Genomic DNA, 23,300 nt, shown 5'->3' with positions numbered 1-23,300 from the left:
ACAAATTTTTAAGTGGTTACATAACATTTCATTCTATAGATGGCCAGTCATTTAGCTAATACCCCTTTGGACACTGTTGGACCTATTAGGCAAATCCATGTGAGTTCATACTAAGGGTCAGATGCTGCTCCAAGTACTGGCTATACAATAGCAAACCCAGCTTCTATCTTCAAGGAGTTATGTTAGGAAAGAAATATTAATAAATAGGCAATTACAATAAAGAATGGTCAGTGTTGTACTATAGACACAGCAAGTACAAATCTAAGTCTATAGTGAAAGTTTTTAAGAAATATAATTCAAATTTTCTTTAACAATATATTTTTCATTTTAGCTCTTATTCCACAAGGATAATGAAAACTCAATCTCAATTCACTTTGTATCTCTTGAGTGGGCACTAAATTTAGCACTGCTTCTTTAGGGCCCAGGCAGGTGGTAGGGGGAGAAAGTGGAGAGGGCATTCTGGTCCTCAGTGTGGTCTCCACTCAAACACATCCTGGGATGCCCACCATCCAAATGGTCACTGGTCCACACAGGTTACTATGGGGTTCTCCTTCAGTCCTTCCCCTCTGCCATTCCATAACCTATGCTTCATCACTATTCCTTTCAACAGACTTTTCTCAAGTTTATTTGTCCCTTAAAGGCTCTTTTTAAGAGGCAGTAGATATTTTTTAAACTTAAATTCAAGTTGAAATCCTAACATACAGTGTAGTCTTGGTTTCAGAAGAACCCAGTGATACATCTCTTACATATGACACCCAGTGCTTATCCCAAAAAAGTGCCCTCCTTAATGCCCATCACCTATTTAACCCATCCCCCCCCACCTCCCCTCTAGCAATGCTCAGTTTGTTTTCTGTATTTAAGTCTCTTATGGTTTGCTTCCCTCTCTGTTTTTATATTATTTTTCTTTTCCTTCCCTTATATTCATCTGTTGTGTTTCTCAAATTCCACATATGAGTGAAATCACATTATCTATCTTTTTCTAAATGATTTTTTTACTTAGCATGTCTTCTAGATTCATCCACATTGTTACAAATGGCAAGATTTCATTCTTTTTAATTGCAGAGTAGTATTCCATATATATATATATATGGAACACACACACACACACACACCACATCTTCTCTATCCATTCATCAGTTGATGGATATTTGGGCTTTTTCCATAATTTGGCTATTGTTGATAGTGCTGCTTTAAACATTGGAGTGTGTGTACCCCTTTGAATCAGCATTTTTGTATCCTCTGGATAAATACCTAGGAGTGCAACTGGTGGGTCATAATGTAGTTCTATTTTTATTTTTTTGAGGAACTTCCATGCTGTTTTCCAGAGTAGCTGCACCCCACCAACAGTGCAAAATGGTTCCCCTTTCTCCACATCCTCGCCAACATCTGTTGTTTCTTGAGTTGTTATTTTTAGTCATTCTGACAGGTGTGAGGTGGTATCTCATTGTGGTTTTGTTATTTTTTATCAGGGAGATGCTGAAGTCTATACATTCATTTCTTCTCATTCTTCTTTGATGCTCAATCATCTTTCTCTAGTCAGGAGTGGGAAACCAAAAATGGTGAAAGAGTTTATCTTTCTTAAATTCCCAGATTTCTGAGTCCTATTTTCCTCCCAGAAAGAGTATCTTTAGAAGAAAAATGCCAGAAGTAGACAGGCAAGTTACTTTATTTCTCCTAATTGCTCGGCAGTAGGCAAAGGGGAGAGTGTACATAGTGGGGGTGCTTTTTTCAATACTCCAACAACATGATTCTTTACAGATCCAAACAGAAGGTACAAATAAGAAAGCCTCCTGTCCTAGTTGTAGGAGGTGAAGGAATGCTTCCAGCAAGAGAAAATGTCATGGCTAAGACTTAGCGGAGAAAAGGGGGTTAGCCAGGTCACCAGGTAGCAACAGAAGTCTTCAGGAGAGAGAAGAGGTGCTCTTGGGCATTGCAATAGTCTGGCAGAACTGGAATGTGAAAACAGAAAGGGGGATGACAAGAAATAAAGGTGAAGGTTTCAGATGCATTTGTTAATTTTCTTCCAGGTAAAGATTGCTATGGAAACCTGACTCAGGAGGAGAGGGGGAAGAAAAGGCATAGGAAGTTATATTTGCTGGTACAATTCTCTTTAAAGCTACCATCAAGCCCAGGCTTATGAAAAAAAGGGGAAAAAATGAGAATTGTAATTTACCTAAAGTAAAGACACAACAGCTTTTCAAGAATAATAAAATGTTCATAATTGAACTCTATGGATTCCAAACTTTTGAACAGTCACTCAAGGACAGGGATAAAATGAACATTATAATAGATTATGACAGACAGGTGGTCTAAACAAAAATGGCAGATCTAAAGACTGCCATATGCCAACATATTGCCAACCTGGCAGGAACAGGGGCCACTGAAAGTGTTTTCTGATATCTATAACACCCTAGAATTCATAACTCTCTACTAATTCAGAAGAGATTTATCTACCTGAGTTAATTTAGGTATAGACTGTCCTAGAAAAAAAAAGATATGACCCCTGGGGTGTCTTTCCAAAGAGATGATGTAGAACTTGATGATGTTTTTCTGGCATTGATAAACACTGCCAGTGCACTCTATATAAAAGTATGTGTTTGTCAAGACAAAACTTGCTTTAAGAAAACTGAACTCAATATAGTCAAATTTGCACTATGTATAAAGAAAGGCTTATAAACATTGGTACCTAAGGAAGGTGTGAAATTACTTAAGAACAAGTTCAAGGGCTCAAAATCCCTTTGAAATTCTTTTTTAGACATAAAGAGTTGATATATTATTTGAAAAAAAATCCTGCTTATATATAGTGACTCAAGTTCATTCATATTTGTTAAGCAGATAGAGCCCCCAAAAGCAGTATGATTGTTTATACTCCCATTAGCTCTATTTGATTAGCACCTAGAAAATTCAAAATTATTCTGAACTGGTATTCTGGGGCTCCTAGATGCAGATTACAAACATTTCTGACAGTTCCACAAAATTTTTGGCTGCAAGGCTTTTAACACCACAAGCTGCAGCCCTGTCCTTCTAGTGTTCCCAGTAGACTTGCAAGCAGTTGATAGGTTCTTTTTCTACAGTTTTATGTTATATTTCACATTCCGGATGCTGGTTAACCTACATCCCCTCCCCTTTAACTACGACAACAAAATCAAAGAAGCAATGAATATAAAAGGAAACATTAACAATTTCCTTGGGTCTACTAGACCTTTTAAAATACACAAGGGAGAAGAGGGAAAGGATTGTTCAATACTCTCCTTAGATGTGTTTCCATGGGCTGGAGAAACTGCCGTATGCTGGGACAAGTTTTGCTGTTTTTTTTAAAACAAGCAGAGCACTTTGCGATCTGATTTTATGGACCCATACAACAACCAGGAAGGAAGCAGGCTGCTGCGGCAGCCTCTCTGAAAGAACACAACAGAAGGAGGAAGTATTTTAAAAGCTATCAAGATGAGTGTTTAATAACACACACACACAGCTCACAACAGATTACTTTTTTAAAAAGTTTTTATAATAAAATTCATGCATGATTATATACAACAATTGTCCATGAGATGATCTACCTAGTTCTCCAGACACCCTTGCCTGGGAGGCCTAGCAGCAAGATGGAACCAACATAGCTTTGGATTGAAGTCAAGGGGCTGCTTGGTCCTATCCACTTATACAGATGGGGTGCAGCAAAATGAACCCCACTACCCATTAGGTTTCTTCCATCTCAAAGAGTCTAAAACAAAATATGAGTTTATATTGGAGGAGGATTGGCCTGCTGACCTTTCTTTTATCTTTCACATCTCCTCTTTCTTCTCCTTCACTTCAACTACATTTCACATACAGGCTTTCCTGAAAGCAGTGAAAATAAATACCAAGAAAATTGACCTTCACTGCAATCATGTGACAAGCTATTTGCCACCAGTTAACAAGAGGTGGATGAGAACACTGACATGGAACAATCTCAAAAATGGGGCTATGAAAAAAGTAAATTGCAGAACAATACATATGGCACAATGGCCCTATTGCAATATTTAAATAGATGCCAGTCAATTATAAACTAAGGAGATACATAGAAAAATATGGACCTTAAGGAAGCTCACCACTTCCAGAAAAACATTCACCTGGAGAAAGGGGAGAAATGTGATCAAAGAGAAATAACAGGGGGGTTGAACTAAAAGAATTTTTGCAACTGATGGGAAGAAATATTGATGTTCACAGGTACAGCCAACACAGGAGCAAGGATTCTCTTGGGATGCATGTCCACCTGTTGCTCAGCCTCTTAAGCAAAAACCCATGCCAGACCCTGCACCAGAGTTGTCCAACTCTGGGGTTTACATACAGTGACATGCAAAGAAAACCTTGTTTAGACCCTAGCCCAGTGTGTGCCTTTTTCTAAACATGAACCTGGGCATATCGGTGCTTTGGTGATAACCATGTTGTTCTGCTGCTCATTCCATGCAGCATAAATTTTATGTCCCAGTAGAACAGTGTCTTCTTTGCTCAAAGGCAATAGTCTTGCTGGGTTTCTCTATAGGGTGACTAACTGTCCTGTTTTGCCCAGGACTGAGGGAGTTCCAAGGTTTGGGTTTTAAATGGGATGGTCACCCTGGTTCTCTATAGTGTTCCAGAAGACATCAACTACTGCCCAGTTCTACTAAATCCAAAGAACAGGAAATACGCCCTTAGAACATGCACCTATGAGACTTACACATTTTTAAACCTTGCCATCCGAAGCTTTTTAGCATAATAAATGCCTAAACTCTTCTATAGTATCTTCTACTGAAAACAAACTAAATTCCACTTTGCTAATCCCACTTCATCAAGTCAAGGAATGAGTCAAGGAATGAATAGTTATTCATTTTCAAAGTTCTGAGACAGCTGTCGGGATTCTTCACCCTGATTATTTCATAATTCATTCACTAATGCCCACTCTGGATACTTCCAAATTAAAAAAAAAAAGCCAATGTAGATGAGAGTAAAAATAAGAAAAGGTAAAGTGGCCCAAGCCAAGAGCATTTTCCAGAAAATTTAACTCCAGTGTTAAAGCAGCTTAATATTAAAAAAAAAGAAAGAATGAAAAAAAAAAAAAAAGACAGTAAAGAATACACAACAGCATTTGAAATCAAGCATCTGCTTGGAGAATTCAGAAGACAAAACAGCCCTGGGACTGACACCATAGAGCTTCTCTGATGTGCTGGGATGGGGTTAAATATTCTCCAGGGAAGAGGGCCACACACGTGGGGCCTGTGTCACAGCCATTCCTAATTTTGTTTCCAATTCGTCCTTAGGATAATATACCCTAAAACATTTTGCATCTATAAGATGTATAAATTACTGCAATTCATGAAGTATAATCTGCTGTCCACGTGTATTCATTCTTAGTGGCTGATGAAATTCCATAAACTATGCTACTGACTGCACGGTGGTGGAGTTCTATGACGACAATGCCTCTAAAAAGAGTGAGGTAAATCTGTATTGTTAGGTTAAAAGAGCACTGCATAAAAGTGGTTGCAAGATGATCCTATGAGGTTTTTTTGAGCTGATGCATATGTATAGAGAAATGAAGTGTACTGGAAGAATAAGTCAAACTCTTCTTGAGGATATTTCTAGGGAGAAGGATTTGGGCTGCAGTAAAGAAGGATGATGTGCTTCATTTTTGCCTGTCTATACTGTTTACATTTTCCATAGTTAATATGTATTATGTTATTATTAAAAACTCCTTTTAAAAAGTTAAAAATATAACATTCCAATGCTTCATTGCTTACTAAACTGGATAAAGGCTATATATAATCTATCTAATGAAAGGGATACAGTTTGTTGAGTGATTTAAAAAATATAGATTAGAATAAGAGTGGTATATGTTTGAGAACTATCAAGTCTTTTGCTGGGCCTGAAAGTAATAGCAATTTTTTTGTAGTATGATAAAAATATCAGTTGCCAGCATCACAGTCTAAACATCTGTACTTTTCCAAAACAATCAACAAGGAAGTGATCAGGTTTACTTAAGCAAGTAAAGGCCCTGTTAAACCATATTGGCATGAGGAAGCATATAATATACAAAATAAGCAAAAACAGCCCACTGAGTCTGCAGTTATGCAATCAGTGAAATCCTGTCATCATCTTTCCTAACAGAGTTCACCAAATTGAAAAGCATCGGCTCCTCCTCTTTAGTGTTGTCATGGATAACTAACTGATAGCCAAACAAAACAAACAGGATAAGAGGGGAAATGTCACCGAGTTTCAAAAATATATCTTTAGTATTTGGATTGTTGATATTTTTTTCTTCTTTAAAGAAAAAAAGTTTTACCAATAATTTCTATAGAATGACAGACAAAAAGACAAACAAAAAATATCTTAACCAGTCATTATGAGATTGTAGAACAGACAAAAATATACTAATCAAGTGTAGCACTAATGCTTTTTGGTTCCACAAAATACCAACTGGCTTCCAGGGGCATTCAGGAAGATAGAGAAAATGGAGGGACAGTGTGAGGCAGGGCAGGGAAGCCTGTCATAGGGTGAGACCCAGGCCAGGGCGGGGGTGATGAGCCACCCCAAAGCTGGAGACCCCGTGGTCCAACCTCGGTCAAAGATTCTGTTCCTTTCTATTAGCAAGCATTTTCTACAAGAGCAACATCACCTATGTGCATTAATACATTTCTTTTGTAGGCAGAGTCACCTCAAATTTAGATATTACTTCCCTGAGAAATAGTACAGCACTTAAGTACTTTTATCCTTCTAATTAGTGGTAAATACTGAAGACAAGTTTTCTCAGTTTTAAAGCAAGAAATAATCCACATCAAATTAAAGATATCATTTAAGTAAATGTAAACACCTTCTTTGGTCAATTTTCACAGTAATTATCAAAGATGGCAGTCTACAGAAGACCCTGAAGACCATCCTTCTTTTTGGAATAAGCTCATCTGTCATTTACATGGAGCTGGTTTTTTACACTCATTCTCGCTGAGATTCTCCTGAAGTGTTGAACTGAAGGCCCAGTTTCCAAGTTTCTCAAAAGAAAAAGAGGGAGTTCAATCAGCTGTTCCTGTCAAAGTCAGATGTTTAAATGAAACAAAATCACTTGTCTTGGTTTTCATTCTTGAATGGAGGAGTGGCGAATAGATCTATGATAATCCTCTGGACTGCTAACATGTTCAGGTAAATCATAGCCCCTCAGGAAATGTCCACTGTTCTGCTGAGCAAAATAATATAGTTGTCTGGCTAGTAGAGGTTCGACCTTTAAAAAGAAATTTTAAAAGATATTTTTGAAATATTCTTTTTAACATCCTATAATTGGCTTATAATTAAATAACTCAATATCTGAAGGTATGGTAAAGTTAAATCCAAAGGTAAGTGCTACACACATCAAAACATTCTGAAGAAGTAACTTTTTGTTAGTCTTTACACATACTAACCTTTAAAAAGATTCTAACTCATTGTGGGTTTTAACTGAAGCTAAAGTCAGAGATGATACTTTTAAATCAATAGCCACTTAAAATTTATGTTTAAGCCTAAGCAAATCAAGTAAAATGGCCAAATTAAAAGGAAGTTTGAGATGATTAATGAAGTTTGAGATAATTCAGGATAATTTAGGCCAATGAGTTTTTCACAACCACCGTTTGACAGGGATGAAGGTGTAAATCCTGAACAATGTACAATTCCTGGATGACTTACATAATCTGTATATTTCTAAACCTAAAATAAAGGAAAACAAAAGGAGCAAAATCAAACAACAGCATTGCTATTATGGGGAAAGAGAGGTTAATTAACCCCAAATTCATCTTGTTTGGCTATTTGTGTGGTTCACATTCACTAAAAAAAAAAATTCAGCTTTCAGCATTTCCTTAATTTACAGCATCTAAGAAAACTGAATAGTTTGTCAATCAACTAAGCCATTAAATTGAGCCTTTCTGTCATTTGAGATATAGAAACTTAAGCATATTTCATATGAAATACCTAAAATAAAGTAAATCCATAGTAAAAAGGAGTATGAACTCCTAGGTATACACATACCCATTTTTCTTTTCCATACCAGACAACTCCCAGAGACCCACTATTGCCTCAGAGGAGAGCTAGTGCATCCAAAAACCCCTTAAAATCAGACAGATGCAGGAGTTTTCCACCAACTTTTGAAATGTTATTTATCAATCCCAAGTATATTTAGTCAGGTATTAATAAGATATCAATTATTGTATCAATTACCGGAGAGAATTCATGACAAAGCTCTAAAATATATAAAGACCATATTTTTGTTGGTTGGTTGGTTGGTTTTTGATTTTACAATCAAGAGGCGGGACTGTGTGTTTAAAATTAGTGTGCTATTTCAGTTTTCAACAAGAAACACTATCAGAACTAAAATATGACCTGAATGTTTTTATTATTTGTTATAATTTTTTTTTATTGCCTGGACCCATTAATAACTCTCAAAGCTAGGTAGCAATATAAAGTTTTCAGATTCAAAAATGTTAGGTATTCAAAACTCTGTTTCCTGTGGCAAATTTATTCTAAATATGACCTATATAAACCTTTTTTCTTTTCTTTTTTATGAAAAAGATGTTTACTTGGTGCAGTTCAACCTGTTTTCAACTCTGCTAGAGAACATTGCAGTGGTCTGGTCTACTTAAACTCCTTGAAAGAGCCTCCTCCAAATAATACATGGCCCTTGGTTTCCACTAGTTAAATAATTTCTAAAAATCCAGATATAAAATAGGATTTGGAAAACTTTTGGAGAAACTGCAAAATACATAAGTCAGTAAATAGTTTACCATTTGGGAAAACTTCATCAAGTGAAGATCAGCTAGACAGCATTTTAAAAGCAATATTAAACATGGAGAATTTTAAAGGGCAACTATAACCACCAGCCCTTTTAGATCCTTATAAAATGAAAATAGGACAATGTCTTGATCAATACACAAGATGGAACAAATAAAGCCCATGTTTGCAGGTTTGTGATTAGTAGACCTCTAGGGCTGGGAAAAACAAATGGGTCTCTGGGCTGTGCTCCCTGCACCATTCACTGGGCCCTGCTTCCTCCCTCATAATTTTCCCAAGTCACTTAACATTTACTTTTCCTTTGAGACTTTCCTAACTGGGACCCTGCCCTTAATGAAAAACAGGGAAATTCAATCATTTGAATGTGGCTAAATACTCACGTGAGCAGTGATGAGCTTCCTTTGCCTCTGAGGATCTGGAAACTCTTCCCCAAAGCACAGAGTTACCTGGAATCTTGGCAGGGGACGGCCATGGTGAGCAAATGCTTGTAGCTCTGGAGAAGCCCCACAATAAAAAAAAAATTAACCTGATCAGAAACCATCACTGAACAGGACAGGTTAAAGGAGGAAGCAAAAGTTTACCATTGATCTGGAAAACTAAAATAAGAGTGAGTATTCTTTATTTCTCTAAGTGGGGTTCTTAACTTTTAGACCCCAGATACAGAATTTCATCTATATGTTCATATGTGTGCTTTTCCTGAGAGGGCTCCAGCTTTCACTTGATTCTGCCCTGCAGATTAAGAACCTTGCTTTGCAGCATTGACCCAAGAGAGGGACCTTTCTGTGACTGACGCATCACTGAAAATCTTCACATTATCTTGGAGACCAAGCACCAGTTATGGGCGTCTGTGTCCTACTTGGCACTAAGCCTAAACTGTGGGACTTTGAGCTGACTTCTTGCCTATCTTCTGGGACAGACATTGATTTGAAATGAGAAAGGTAGTGATGAAGCACTAGGGGTCCCCACTTTGTGGATATGTATATCCTGAAGGCACCATCCCTACCCTAAGGATTCAAAACAGAGACTGAGCACTGTGGAAACAACACGTGTACAATCCCTGACATTGACCCATGTCCCTTTGCCCACATTCAAGATGATTCTTATGCCTCTTGTGGCTCCTATTCTTTCCTTTCCGCTAGAGTTAAATGTCACCTCCACAAAAGAAAACACACTTACACGGTTGCTGCAACAACTTCTGCAGAACAGTGTGCGCATGCATCTTGATCAGATATGCACCCTCGGGCTTTGCCTTTTGGGGCTGTCCCTAGTAGTTTGCAAATCCTGAATGGGTAGATATCAAAGATCTCCACTGTTCTCTTCAACTGAAGAAAAGTTTCTAACTAACTCACTGGACTGTTTGACTTCCTGCTTTTTTTTTCTTCCAGAATTCAAATCAAACCTAACTGACTTAGTCAGAATGTGTAAAAGGTATTCACACTACTGAGGTCTGAGACTACACCTACACAAGCTAATCAGAGTGGCAAGTTGGCACAATTCTCCGAAAAAGTTGTGCCTCAAGTGCTTGATAACATGAGAACATTCTGTGGGAATCCTTGATTATGCAGAAGCTGGTCTACATAGCTGCAGTTTTTAAGTTCACAGGTTCTTCCTTGAACTTCAGTGAATACTTCAAGATAGGAGGTTGCAGTGAGCAAAAAGCACAGCCCTTAGCTGCAGATGAAGAAAAAACAATTCTTGCTCGCAGATAAGTATTAAATTCTAAGCAAGTGAATTCACAGCTTGAGGATGTTCATAGCTGGTCGAATATGCCTTCCTTCTTCTTGCCTATAGAATGGGAGGATTCTACCTTCCTAAAACATACAAGATGAGAGAAACTCACAGAAGCAAGTGTCATTCCCCTGGGACAACTTAACTAAAGCCCTAGCCCTGTGGCATCTTCTGAATTCAAAGAGACCAAGATTCACAGTCTTGGTGAGGAGATCTATGAGGAGATCCAACCCCATAAGGGCTCTTTCAGACTTCACTGCAGATATAAGAAGTACAGACAAGATGACCCTTTGTGGTTCTTGACTCTTCCTTGGGTGCCCACCATGATTACCACAGGGGACCCCAGGATGGACAAAACAGTCACAGTGCAGGCTTGGAGCCAGTTCTGCAGCTCATAGAGAGGAAGAGGTGTTCAGGCCCACATGCTTTTCTCACCTTGGTGCTGCCTCGGGGAACCAGAAACTCAGTTCTCCCTCTTCCTCTTGTCACACATCTTAGTCAAGGGTTAGTCATATAGAGACATATTTTTCTTGGGGCACTAAAGAGAATTTGATGAGCCTACACAAATTTGGGCAACTTAGACCCAAAAGGCTAAGCAAATGTCAACGGTGTCAAAGCACATAGATGCTTTATATTTTTATTTTAAATGAATTGAATCAAGAAGCACATTCAGGGAAAGTAAAGTCACATGAAAATCCAAAGACATAGGGTATTTCTGAAGGGGTACTTATAAAAGAATAACTTAAGGATAAGATACAGAAAAAGGTGGAAGGGAGCTAATGGAACACCTTTCTCCCTCCAAAGGAGGCATCATCCATATAGATAGCTGAATGAACACTCTGGATGAAACTTCAACAATAATTTCACAAAAGTGGTTTCACAAAAGCCAGCCTATGGCTAATTTAGCTGTTATGAAATCAAACCTAGAAAAACAAAACTTACTGGTTTTAGAAAATATGTTTTGAAACATGCATATCATAGAGATAACTCAAATCCTTCTCATAATTTCCCTTTTGCAAAATCAGTTCCACATACTCTATCCTTGGTCCCACCTGCTGGAGGGCATCTGCATAGGGGTAACACATCTCAGAACCAAGAACATTAACAATACACTTCTAACCTTTATGACTTTCCTAGGAATCTTAAAAAAGCTGACACATCAGCAGACATGCTGAGATCATACTACCAATAAAGTGTGAACTTTATTAGTCAGTGACAATTGGTTGAAGACCAGAATTTTAAGATATCAGCCTGAACCACAATGCCCTTGAGCAATCTCCCTCCTCCTCACACCCCTCTGCTGATGGAGAGGAGCAGGTGGTAGAGGCAGAGGTGAGAGATGAACAAACAGGAAATCTATTTTCAGATCATGCTGGCTGGGCTCAGGGGTTAATAGAAGGAAGACCTCTGTCTGGTGTGGGAGTGACCTTCTGTTTGAACCACTGTGGCAGGCACACTGTCACCCCCTCTATTCTGTCTCTTAGGCTCACAGGTGTGGGATGCTCTATTCTAACAGATAATTTGGTGTATTACCTGCTAAAAATTGCTGTGTGTCAAAGAGCTTGCAGGTCTGGTCCCTCTCCAACTTGTTGGGCCGGTCACTGCACAGTGCCAGGGGCCCATCCCAGTAGATTCTGCTCTGGCATAGTCTTTTGGCATAAAGCCCATCAGGGGCCATCCACAGGACCACACCCCTTTCCAGGTGACTCAGAAGTTTCTCAATGTTTTTCCTCTGGCCATTGTCCTCTGGGTAGGGGAAAAGGACCTGGTCCAGGTTAGTGGCGTCATAGGTATGCCCATGGGAGATCCGACACCCTTCAGGGCTAGATGTGGTTAGCTCTTTCACCAGGATCTCTCGGTAGTACAAACAGATGTGGAGTCGACAGTCTGTAAAAATAGAGATTTCAAAGTCAGTGCTAAGGGACCAAGGAACATTGGATACCCACCAGGATGCCAAACTACTCAACCAGAACATGTTTATTTGATACTCCATAAAAAGTAGAAAGTTCCATAGTGAAGGAAGTGTAGGAAATGTTACATGCCCTCATCTCCCTCCTGGAGTCACGGATAGTGACCAATATTAAAGAAATCCTGAAAAAATCTATTTAATGTTATTGAACTCAGAATTTTCCAAATTTATGTGACCATAGATATTTTTGTGGAGAGGGAGCACCCCTTACATTAGTTTTCTGCACCATATGTTTGACTTGTATTAGAGAGCATCACTCTTACGAACTTTCTATGTCATTGTTTTCATGATGATGATAGTGGTCATGACAATTATGTCTAAAATACGAAGTCATGTGCCACTGAACAAAAATTCCTCTTTAAGCATGGTGGTAAGTTTTGATTTTGGAGGAAGTAAACCCTAAGTTAAATTTCTACTAGCAAAAAGAATATAATGATGTTTCAAAAAATAAACAAATATTTTACATCTGAAACTGTTCTAAAATATCAATATGATGTCACTTACATAAAAATACATATATACACACATATACATATATGTATGTTGAAGTTTCAGGAAGTATAATGGGAATGACTTTTTTTTCCATTTTTGCTTTCCTGATTGTCAAGTTAGTTTTTATGCTATATGTGTATGACTTGTATAATAAAATTAATTCATGTGGAAAGAAAAGAATCAATAAGAAAAATGTTCAAAGGCTAAAGTCCCACTAGGCTTTCAAAATCTCCCTTGAAAATAACTGCTTTCTAAGACATTAAACAAGATGAGTTCACTTACGAAATTTTTCTGATTTCAGAACCTTCTTCTGAAGGTTTCACAAACTGGAAGGACCAAGCTAGGTTTGCAAAGGGCCCCTTAACTGAAATGCAAAAGGGCTTTATGGAAAGGCAACAGTTACCCACCCATAACTGTATGGGATTTCAAATGAATGGGAATTGCAGTTGTCCAACAAATGTGCTCAAGGTTGATAATTAATCTGTATAACGCATACCAAAAAAAGAAAAAAAATCCACAAAACCCTCTTATTCCTCAATGGCAGGTTTTGAGACTTAAACAACCCACATCACTGTCTCAATTCTCCACTTCAATTGCTGCTGTAAACACACTAGCTGAGAGTGAGCTCAGACAGCGTACCTTGATGACAGTGAGTGTTGGCCATTTGAGTTGACTTTCAGGGCAGGTTTCATTTCATTTAATGTCATCAGAAATCACAAGGTCCCAGTGATATAAATAGCTGTTTATTTCCTACTTTTCAGGCACCCACACAAGTCTTAGGTGCTGAAGAGAAGGGTTAGAAAGTTTCTAAAAACAGACACAACCCTTTCTTTACAGTAACATCTCCCCTCCATCATTTAGGAGCGTCTAAGAAGAAAGGCAGTAAGCCTCATTCGGAACTTCAGAACTGAAAAGAAATAAATGGTTAACCTGGAAGTGAGAAAGGTGTCCACAACTCCCTGAAACCTTGAGAATTTATATTTTCTATATCTGATTTTTAAAAAGCCTCAGGGGCAGGTGAGAATTCTGAAGCTTAAGTTATTTATTTTTAATATAATTACAAGTCCCATTTTAAAACAATCCAAATGTTATCTAAAAATAAATATACACATACCACATATGTTTAGTAAGCTTTGAGGTGACTTCCTTAAAATAGGCAACATCTCTGAACTGCAGGGAAATGAAACTTTAAAAATCAGATCTAATCCAAATTTTTTGTAGGATATGTCGAATTTCTGAGGAAGATCTCAATGCCAAAGAGGATGACCTATTTGCAGCTAAACCTGGAAGGATGATCAGCTTTTCAAAATGAGAAGTCCTTGTGTATTTTTCTAAGAAATTATACTACATTGTGAGAATGTTGGCTGAAGAAGGGCCCTTAGTATGTAAAGCTGAGGTGTTTGCATATTTCTGGAAATTCAAATAGATGTCAAATGGAGACCTTAAAATGACTCGATTCAAGCCAGCATTTAGAATTGGCATCAGAATAGCAAGCTGGCTTCTTAGTGCGAAGTTTTCTAATGATGTTCCTCATTCACACAAGTTGGGAGTCAGATGTGTATACACCCACTTGAGGCCCCAGATGGAAGAAAGCCAGTGTCCATGGGCTGTACTCAGGGACACCCCCCCCCAATCAAATCTACCCCAAAGTGAAGGTGGAGTCACAGCAGAAGCCAGCCTCCTGGGGGTGCCTCTAGAACAGAATGCTGCACTCACCTGAGAGCGCCAAGGCTTCAGCAGACCTTATGCTTGGCTCTATGGGGATTCCGGGGGCCTGGGACTCAGGCGGGGCACAAGCATAAAAGGTTCCTGTCACCTGGCAACCTGCATTTGTAAATAAGAATCAGATGATGTCTAAACAGAATCTGTCCGACGCATTGGAAGGTCTCCTCTCCCTGGGATATGGCTACTCAGCCCCTGAGGGGTGCACCAACCCTGGGAGGGATGGGCCAAGGGCCCTCTAGAACTGACCACTGGCATTCTGAAGGAACTAAGACAAGATGAGGTCCAATCAGAAAAAACAAGACTGAAAGGGGAAGGAGCCTTTCACAGCTTTGGAAGGAAACTTGGAACAATCCCTCTGTTATTTTTTTCTTTCTTTCTTTTTTTAAGTTAGTTAACACCTTCATCACCTCACATAATTGCCATTGTGTGTGTGTGTGTGTGTGCGTGTGTGTGTGTGTGTGTGTTTGTGTTGTATACTGGGAACATTCCAGATCTACTCTTTTAGGTGCTTTCAGTAGAATAGAGTATTGTTAACTATAGCCATGTTGTACTTTAGATCTCCAGGACTTATTTATCTTATAATTGGAAGTCTGTACCCTTTGACCAACATCCCTCCATAATTACCCTGATAAACAGGGTAACCTAGGCTCAGAAAGATTTATTCCTGTTCACGTAGCAAGTTCACAGTAGAGTTGTGAGCTCAGGTGTACCTGAGCTTTGATGCCAAAGAGCCCAATTAAAAACTTACAAGTTTGTTTAGTTCACACTTATTTAGCTTTCTATTTCTGGGTTCAGGAGAAAATTGAACCATGTCTCTTGGCAGCCTGGTAGCTTTGGGTCACACTAAACATTAATAGAGAAATAATATGTAATAGAACCTAATTTTGTTGGCACTTCACTTAATGTCACCTATGCTTCAAAATATATCTACCTATTCCATATTTTTGTATAGTTTGAGGCATTGCCTTGTTAATAAAGTTCTTAGTTCAATAGAGCCTGATGCACTAGCCATAGGTCTGAATTTCAGAAACGAGTTAGCTAACTCCTCCACTGTGATATGGAAAACAACCTTTGCTGCAAATCACTCTTGAAAAGCTAATAAAATCAAATTCTGAGCTTTTTTGTAAACATGTCACTCAATGCAAATTTTAAATGATGGTAAACCTAAACATGATTAGAAAAACAGATTAAATTGTGAAGGACCAAATATTCCTAGAACATACAGAAGGACTTGAGTGTTTACCTGTCTCAGGATTTCTATTTAAATAACTAACTCAAAAGTCCTAAAAGCTTGTGTTTTGCTGTATTCAATATACTGTGTGAAGTTTTCTCTGCCCTTAGTGATTAGTACTTCCACTGAGAGATCTCATTTTGATGTCTGGGGAGCTCCTACGGGCATGGGATCACATCTAATCCAGAGTGAGCAAAGCTCTTTGGGCCCTAATACCAGCACTAATCACCTCCTAGAGACTATTTTATGTTTGTAGTATTTATTCATTACATTCTTACTATCACCTTTAACCCCAAGAACAACTATAATGGGTGCACTATTGGTTTTTTTTTTTAAGTAAACTCTACCCCCAGTGTGGGGCTTGAACTCATGACCCCAAGATCAAGAGTCTCCTGCTCTACCAATTGAGCCAGCCGAGTGCTCCATGGGCACACTATTGGTTAAGAGAAATATACCAGCTCAATAATCTCCTGGTGTCCCTATAGAGGGAGTGCTTGGGCACAGCTATAGTATGGAAGAAACAGACCAGTGAGATTATGTGGCCCTGTCAACATTAAGGGACAATCCAGGAGGGAAGACTAACAAAATCTATTACTTTTTACCAAGGACTATTTCAGGGAGGATGAAAAATGTTACCCTAACCAACAGATAATTTAAAAACTACAGCCCACCAGTTTGATATCTGACATCTTCTGTCTTAAATGAAAGACTGGCCTTTGGGGTTAGGAGATCTGAAATTAAACCCCAGCCCCTCACTTTCACTGGATAACTTTGGGCATTACTTATATTCTGTGTGTCTGTCTCAAAAATGTGGGGCAGTTTTTAACTGCCTGGGATGGATCTCTGTGATGTTTAAATAAGATCTCACGTAAGGCAGTTCCCAGCACAGATCCTGGTGCAAGCAGGCCTTGGATTCCTTCCCCTGAGGGCCTTACCATCCTGCAGGAAAGAGAAAACCCTCTCTCCACTGCACGTGAGGTCTTTCCTAGCAGCTCTGAGAAGGGGAAAGAACTGGGGTACTGCTCAGAAGGACAGATCAGGAGAGAACAGGGCTCTTTGGCCCAGATTGTTCTGCTGGGTCAGCCACAGGCATAGGAACCAGTCCAGCACACTCCTTACCATTTTCACAAGCTGGGCCTTGCCAGTGGTGGCTGCGGGGTCCAAACGTTACAGGACATTGATATGGGATTTCTGGGTGAGGCTGATCAGGGACGTACTCCCTCCAGCTTCGGTCATGGGGTGGCATCATGTAGTTATGAACCTGCTAAAGGAACATGAGGGAGAAGCTGAGATGAAAAGCAACCAGCTCGGCAAAGATCAGTTGGTTGGTTCTGGGAAAGAGCGGCAGATTCTTTTATATTCAAACTCCTCACAGAATCTCTTATTTGGCTGACAGCCAAATAATTTTATCATCTCAAAAGACTTTGGAGTGAATAGCTCATCACACTAGGTGGAAAGTAGCCATAAAGAATTAAAAAGCACAATGAAGACAGTGTTATAAAGTAATAACTTATGTAAAGCTTCATCATATGGTTAAACCTGGCACCAAAAGTACTGCAGGGAAATTTCCCTTCTTTTACCCACCAGAGTGAATAAAACAGAGCTGCAATTCACATCAGAAAAGTCTGAAGAGATCAGCTGCCCTGTGGTTTCACATGATAAAGCATTGCTTCCAAAAGTTTCATCTTCCACAACAGATCTGTTTCCCAGATTTCAGAATCAGTAGAAGTCTCTACCAACAGGCAGATACACCCACCTCTCCTCTCCTTCAGACCAACACTAATAGTAACACCAGGTGGAAAGTGAGATATTCATCCAGTGATTGGGAATTTGGTTTGGCTAATTGACTAATAGCAAAAACAAAGTGCTGCTGTTTTTGTTTGTGTATTTTTCCTGCTATGTGGGATTAGCTTGCTCACATGGCCTCACCCAGACCCAGCCTCCCCTTCTAGAATCCCTGCATTCTCCACCATACCTGAGCTGGGAGTGAGGTATAAGGAGCTGTCATGGTGTAGGGGTGGCTCACGGTCATCTGTGGGTCCTCCAGGGTGAGCTGCTTTGCTCCTATGTATTTGAGCAAAAGACAAATGGCAAAGTGTGAAAAAAGGAACTATCATAACTAAAAGTGAAATCTTAGAAAAATACCCAAGAGTTTAATTCCTAGAATGCATAACAGTGTTGACAAATAAGGCATTTTTTTCCAGCAATTACCATGGGCAATTACTTGTTCTGTCCATTAAACTGGTTTCTACAAGGTCTGACTTATGTAGGAAAGGTAGAGAAGGAGATGAAATGCTGTGTGTGAATGCACCTTGTCACATAAAGAGCTCCACCAGCAAGATGTTCCATAAGTGAAGTAATTTGTATGGCTAGTTTAAAATGCATATTTTTGGGTTCTACTCTGACACACTGGTCAGAAACTTGGGAAGAGAAGTTATGAATTTCAATAAGCATCCCAGCTGACCACAGTACACTCTAAAAGTTGACATTTTTTACTTAAAATAGTAACAATATACAGATATATGTATGCTTCCTTTCTACAAAATGGTTAACCATGAAACACTGATAAGTAAAGATAAAGCTTCAAACAAGTTTTCTGTTTTTTGTTTGAAAAATTTGGCCTATATCTTACATCGATAGAACTAACTGAAAAATATGCACACACAGATGAACACACATGCATAGATATACACCCACAGGTATAGAGTTGGAATCTGAGAAATATCCTAACCAATACCACAAGAATTTCAATTTATGGCCCTGAGGACTTGGCAAAGAGCCTGCCGGGGTTGAACATGAGGCAGGAGGCAGGCAGGCTATTTGAAATATAATAGACAAATCAATCCTCAGAATGAAATTAAGGCATTACAAGTGTGTGGTTGTCTATATTCTGTGACCCCAATCCAGGAAGTCCCACCTTTCTTTGCACCCTCAGGAACAATCCTGTATACTTTGTAGGGGTCTGAGATGTCCAGCTGGCTTCTCTCAACCAGTTCCTCAAAGTCATTGCTCTTGTTCAAAGCACATCGTAAGCGTGTCTTCCAGGTAGGAGGGTCTGGCTTATCTATGCCTTCTCGGAACTTTCCTTTAAATAGTGCCCAAGCCTTGTGGGAAAGAAGAGATTAAAAAGTTAAAATACAAGTCTTAAAAAAAAAAAAAGAACCTGAGAATTGTATTTCTAAAGGAAAGAATGATGCTTAGGTGCCTTAGATTTACACTTTTGCTCAAAACATGGGACAAAAAGACACCAGGTGTACTCTAGGCATAATACTTTTCACCTTGGACTCTATCATTGCTGACTTCAAGACAAGTGGTTTGAACATTCTCTAGGTATTTATAAAAGGTAGGTGAGATGTGGAGGATCCCTGGAAAGGGGCCCTTATCAGCCCATCCCCTCAGTATCTGAAGTGAGTTACACTGGAACTAGGGGCAGAGTTGTGGGGTGAGCTGCTACCCATAGAGTATGTCTGAACGGTCAATCTGAGGTATTCTGAGAGCAAATTCCTGAGGAAGTCCCCTTTGCCTGCTCTGCCTGCAGGTGGTGGGGCTGGGCCCTAATGCACACTTCACTGGGTAAACTGCTCTAGGGGAAAACAATCATCACCACACACACACACACACAGAGAGAGAGAGAGAGAGAGAGAGAACTAGAGAAATATGTCTATGTCCATGTCTATGGAGAGAGGCTTGAAAAGAGGGAGTCAGAGACAGAGAGCAAGAAACACAAAGAAGGACCAAAGAGAGTTAAAAGATAGAGACAGTACCAGAGACATTGAACTAAAGAAAAAAAAATCCAGAAAGGTCTCCATAGAAAAACAGTGAAACAGAGAAAGACAGACAGACATACTGAGAGGGACACGAAAAGAGAGGTGGACTCAAGCACATCTAAGGGTGTTCACAGAAAAGAAACAAGACAAAGAGAGACACATGCTGACCAAAGAAGGCAAGGAGGTATCCAGAGGTACAGAAAGAGAAAATCACAGAAATGCAACCAAGAACACTCAAGTCAGAGTCCTTGGACTGCTGCTCTCCCCGGACTGAGCCTCCAGACATTTATTTCCCTGCTGCTGGAGCCATCTGACTCTCTGTCTACTGCTCATGCCACACGCTCAGGATTGGGACCTAGTCCCCCATTTCTAAAAACACTACAAAGGTTGAAATCTCTCTCCTCTCAAGCCTTCTGCCAATTGACTGCCACCTGATGCTCCCGGACCGCCCGCCCCGCGGGTCTCATTCCATCCCGTCCTTCCCACGAGGTTCCCTTTCCTCTGAGAACCGTCAGGCGCCTACAGGGTTCGCCATGGAGTCTGGGTTAGGGACCCACCAGGCTCCTGGGGCCTTCCCTCCACCCCCACCTGGGGCTTCCCTCGTGCTAGTAACCTTGAAGAGGGCGGCGTCCTCCTCGCGGTTGTAGTCTTGCTTGCCCGCGTGCTTCCAGGGGATGCGGAAGATGCTTTTCTCCTCGTTCTCCCACACCAGCCCTGGGTACTTGCCGCTGTCGATCTGGTCAATCAGCCACTGGCGGAGTTTCCCGTTGCCGCAGCTCACCGAGCTCATGCCGAACTCTCCGCCTCGGCCGCTGCCCTCCAGGTTCATGCCCAGCGCGCCTAATGTCGCCCTCACGCGCCTAGGATCCGCCTCCTGCTCTAGCTCTGCGCTACAGAGAAGAGGGCCGGCCTTTAGCCACCGTGGAACAGCGCTCTGAGCACCCTTCTCAAACCCCTCTGGCATTGACCACGAGGCACTGGAGTCTCTGAGGCAGCTAAGCGCGCTCTATAAAAGTCGGTGTTGCCAAAGGCCCCTGAGAGAAGGCACCCTGTCTCATCCCTTGACGCGTCCGGTATTGCCGCCCCTCCAGCGTGCCCCCGGCGTAGTCCATCCTCCTTCCCCACCTTCTGGACTCTCCATTCTTGTTACACATCCCACAAGCCAAACGCTGCCCAGGCAACACAACTCTAGCCTTTGTGCACATTGCAAAATCCAGCCGCCACCAATCTTTGGCACCGTTTGCTTGCTCACTCTTAGTTCCTGCTCTTCTTTACCCATTCCCAAACCGTTGCCAGTCCATTCCTCCCTTCGTTTTCAGTTACCACTCTCTACCACTCTCCCATTCACATTCCCTTGGTGGCCCCCGAGCGCCACGGATCTCGCACGTGGGAACGTCTGCAGTTTGGACGTTCTAGGTGCTCAGTACCAGTTAACTCTTGCCTGGGCCTTCTCCAGTACCTGCGCTCTGCCTCAAGAGTATCCCTGAGCCCTCTGCAGCTAGCAAGGATTAGTGGGCCCTGGGAGCAATACGCGGCTGAGACCCGGGTCACGACTAGGCGAGCGGCGCACCCAAGTAGATGAAGATTCTGGCGCGCAGGGCATCAGCAGGACCCCGGAGGCCAGCAAGCGAGAGCGGAGGCGGGGAGGGTGCCGGGAGGGTTCTCAGAGGGCATGGGGTTGTGGCAGCAGAGCGTAGGGCCCTAAGTGGCCCAAATTTGGAGCTCCTCCTCCACCACCACCAGCCGGGGAAAAACGCGCGGGAGGCCACAGTGAGTTTGGGCCCTTCAGGGCCACAGGATAAAGAGTCTGAGACTGAAGTCTTGGGAGTAAGGGGATGTCCCCTCTCAGGGAAAGCCTGTAGTCCTACGTGGGTCCTTTCGATGGTCCCGCCTCGGGCACTCCTGGGGCCCTGCCAGTCTCTTTATCCCATCCCATCCAGCGCGTGGCCTCTCCCGGGCTTGGGCGGAGCCGGCCCACAGAGTGGTGAGGGCAATGCTTGGGCATTGTACCGTCTGGCCCTCCACGGAGCTCCTACAGAGGCCCCGGGGCCCAGAGCAGAAGAGGTGAGAATCGGAGCTCCCACAAGGGGTATGCTCCCTCCCTCCTCCTAAGCTGGGTTTCCCTGCATTGCCCTCGATATGAACCCCGGGACCTCTAGTCTCGCGTTCCCGGTTCTCTGTAGTGCCAGCCTCACATCCGTGCTCCTGCCCGACCCCAAACCTTACCTCGCCCCAAACTCGTAGCTGAGGGCAGCAGTGGGTCCCAAGTTCAACTGTTGAAACTAAGTATCGGAGATGGGAAAGAGGAACTTTATAAAGCTTAAAAGCCCCGCTGGGGAGGAGCCTGGGGCGGAGCTGGGCGGGTACCAATGCGCCTGCCGGGTTGGGGCGAGGGGGGCGCTGTGAGTGAAGACTGGGGCCCCGCGGGAGAGTCCCAGGGCCAAGGATAGAAGGAGTGTGTGTTGGAGGGTCTGGTGCCGCCGCCGCCGCCAGGCTGGAGGCTTTCGCGCTGGCTGCGACCCTCGTCGCGCTGTGAGCGGAGAGCGCAACTCGAGTGGGGCGTTCGCAGCCTGGGGGACTCTCACTTGGGGCGGTTTCCCGCAAAGGGCAAGGCACTAAAATGGGGACCCCGCCTCAGCGCCAGGTCCTGCGGGAGGCCGATTAATGATAACTAATAACAGCTAAACGAGGGCGATGTGGTTAGGGAGGGAAGTTGCGGGGGACGTGTAGGAGCGGGAATCTGGTGTGACGGGGACTTCACCTGCAGAGTATGTAACCAAAAACGTAGGAATTGTCCACATTGTAGAACGGAGGGAGGGTGGGAGGCACCCTTGGCATCGCAGCTTTTGCTGACAGCCCTGCCCTCCTAGGTGTTTAGAGAACATCCTACTCATTAAAAAGAAAAAGAAGAAAAACATGGTTCAGATACTTTGAACAATAAACTGTGGCTCAAATACTATCTACATGTTTGAAATGCTTACAGACTTTTGTATCTATTAAATTGCCTTGAGGTGACTCAGACAGACAATGCATAGACCCCAAAGTCAGTTATGGCAACATGAATGAGTTGGGGGAGGAGTGTTGAAGTATCCAAACAATTGCCTCTGGACTTCAGTTCACCTTAAAATGGCATAGTTTTAACCTCAATCTGGTAGGAAGCAAATTTCTAGTGGGTTATAAATGTCCAGAAAAGGAATAAAATGTCCAGAAAATGATAATACTTAATTTTCCAAGATATCCTTAATGTTAAAATTAAACTCCCTGCACCTGCCCACTAAGCTTTCATCAGAGCATCTTGGATGCTTCCAGCATGTTTATGTACTTAGCAATTTCAGGTAAACCGTCAGATCACTGGTTTCTATATGATTTTAGACCACCACCACCCTAGGTCAACTTGCAACTTTTGAAAAGCTTTTGATTTCACTTACTTCTCAGTTTTTCTCTTTTCAACTTATATATATGGTCAATGTCTCCTACTCAAAGATAAAACTAAGTTTAGTCTAGAGCAAAACAGGCAGTGAGACACAGATTCAGTATGCTTTTCCTACAACTAAAAGACTTTCTCAGAAATTAACAGGATGCCATATTTTTATTCACCCAAGCAATTTTCCATTATCAGAGTCTATGTAAT

General features: G+C 41.5%; 1 protein-coding gene across 3 annotated transcripts; it reads right to left on the bottom strand.

Moving 5' to 3' along the window:
* Nucleotides 1-3,483: 3,483 nt before the first annotated feature.
* Nucleotides 3,484-21,950, bottom strand: IRF4 (interferon regulatory factor 4). Of its 3 annotated transcripts, none has more exons than XM_047102269.1 (9): nucleotides 21,896-21,950; nucleotides 20,283-20,559; nucleotides 18,820-19,006; nucleotides 17,878-17,966; nucleotides 17,022-17,166; nucleotides 14,663-14,770; nucleotides 12,019-12,372; nucleotides 9,138-9,250; nucleotides 3,484-7,222 (listed from the first exon to the last, which is right to left on the bottom strand). In XM_047102269.1, the coding sequence occupies exons 2-9, from the start codon at nucleotides 20,496-20,498 to the stop codon at nucleotides 7,079-7,081; spliced, it is 1,356 nt and encodes a 451-aa protein (XP_046958225.1). In that variant the 5' UTR covers nucleotides 20,499-20,559; nucleotides 21,896-21,950; the 3' UTR covers nucleotides 3,484-7,078. The 3 variants fall into 3 exon arrangements, with proteins under 3 accessions (XP_046958225.1, XP_046958226.1, XP_046958227.1); XM_047102270.1 differs by having other exon boundaries at nucleotides 17,022-17,163; XM_047102271.1 differs by lacking the exon at nucleotides 14,663-14,770.
* Nucleotides 21,951-23,300: the final 1,350 nt, after the last annotated feature.

Source organism: Lynx rufus, unplaced genomic scaffold, assembly GCF_022079265.1.
Source record: "Lynx rufus isolate CCGP_SWC_20201006 ecotype Redwood Valley unplaced genomic scaffold, mLynRuf1.p SCAF_6, whole genome shotgun sequence".
NCBI lineage: Eukaryota > Metazoa > Chordata > Mammalia > Carnivora > Felidae > Lynx > Lynx rufus.
The sequence above is the reverse complement of the archived record's forward strand: the minus strand, read 5'-3'. Positions and strand labels throughout refer to the sequence as shown.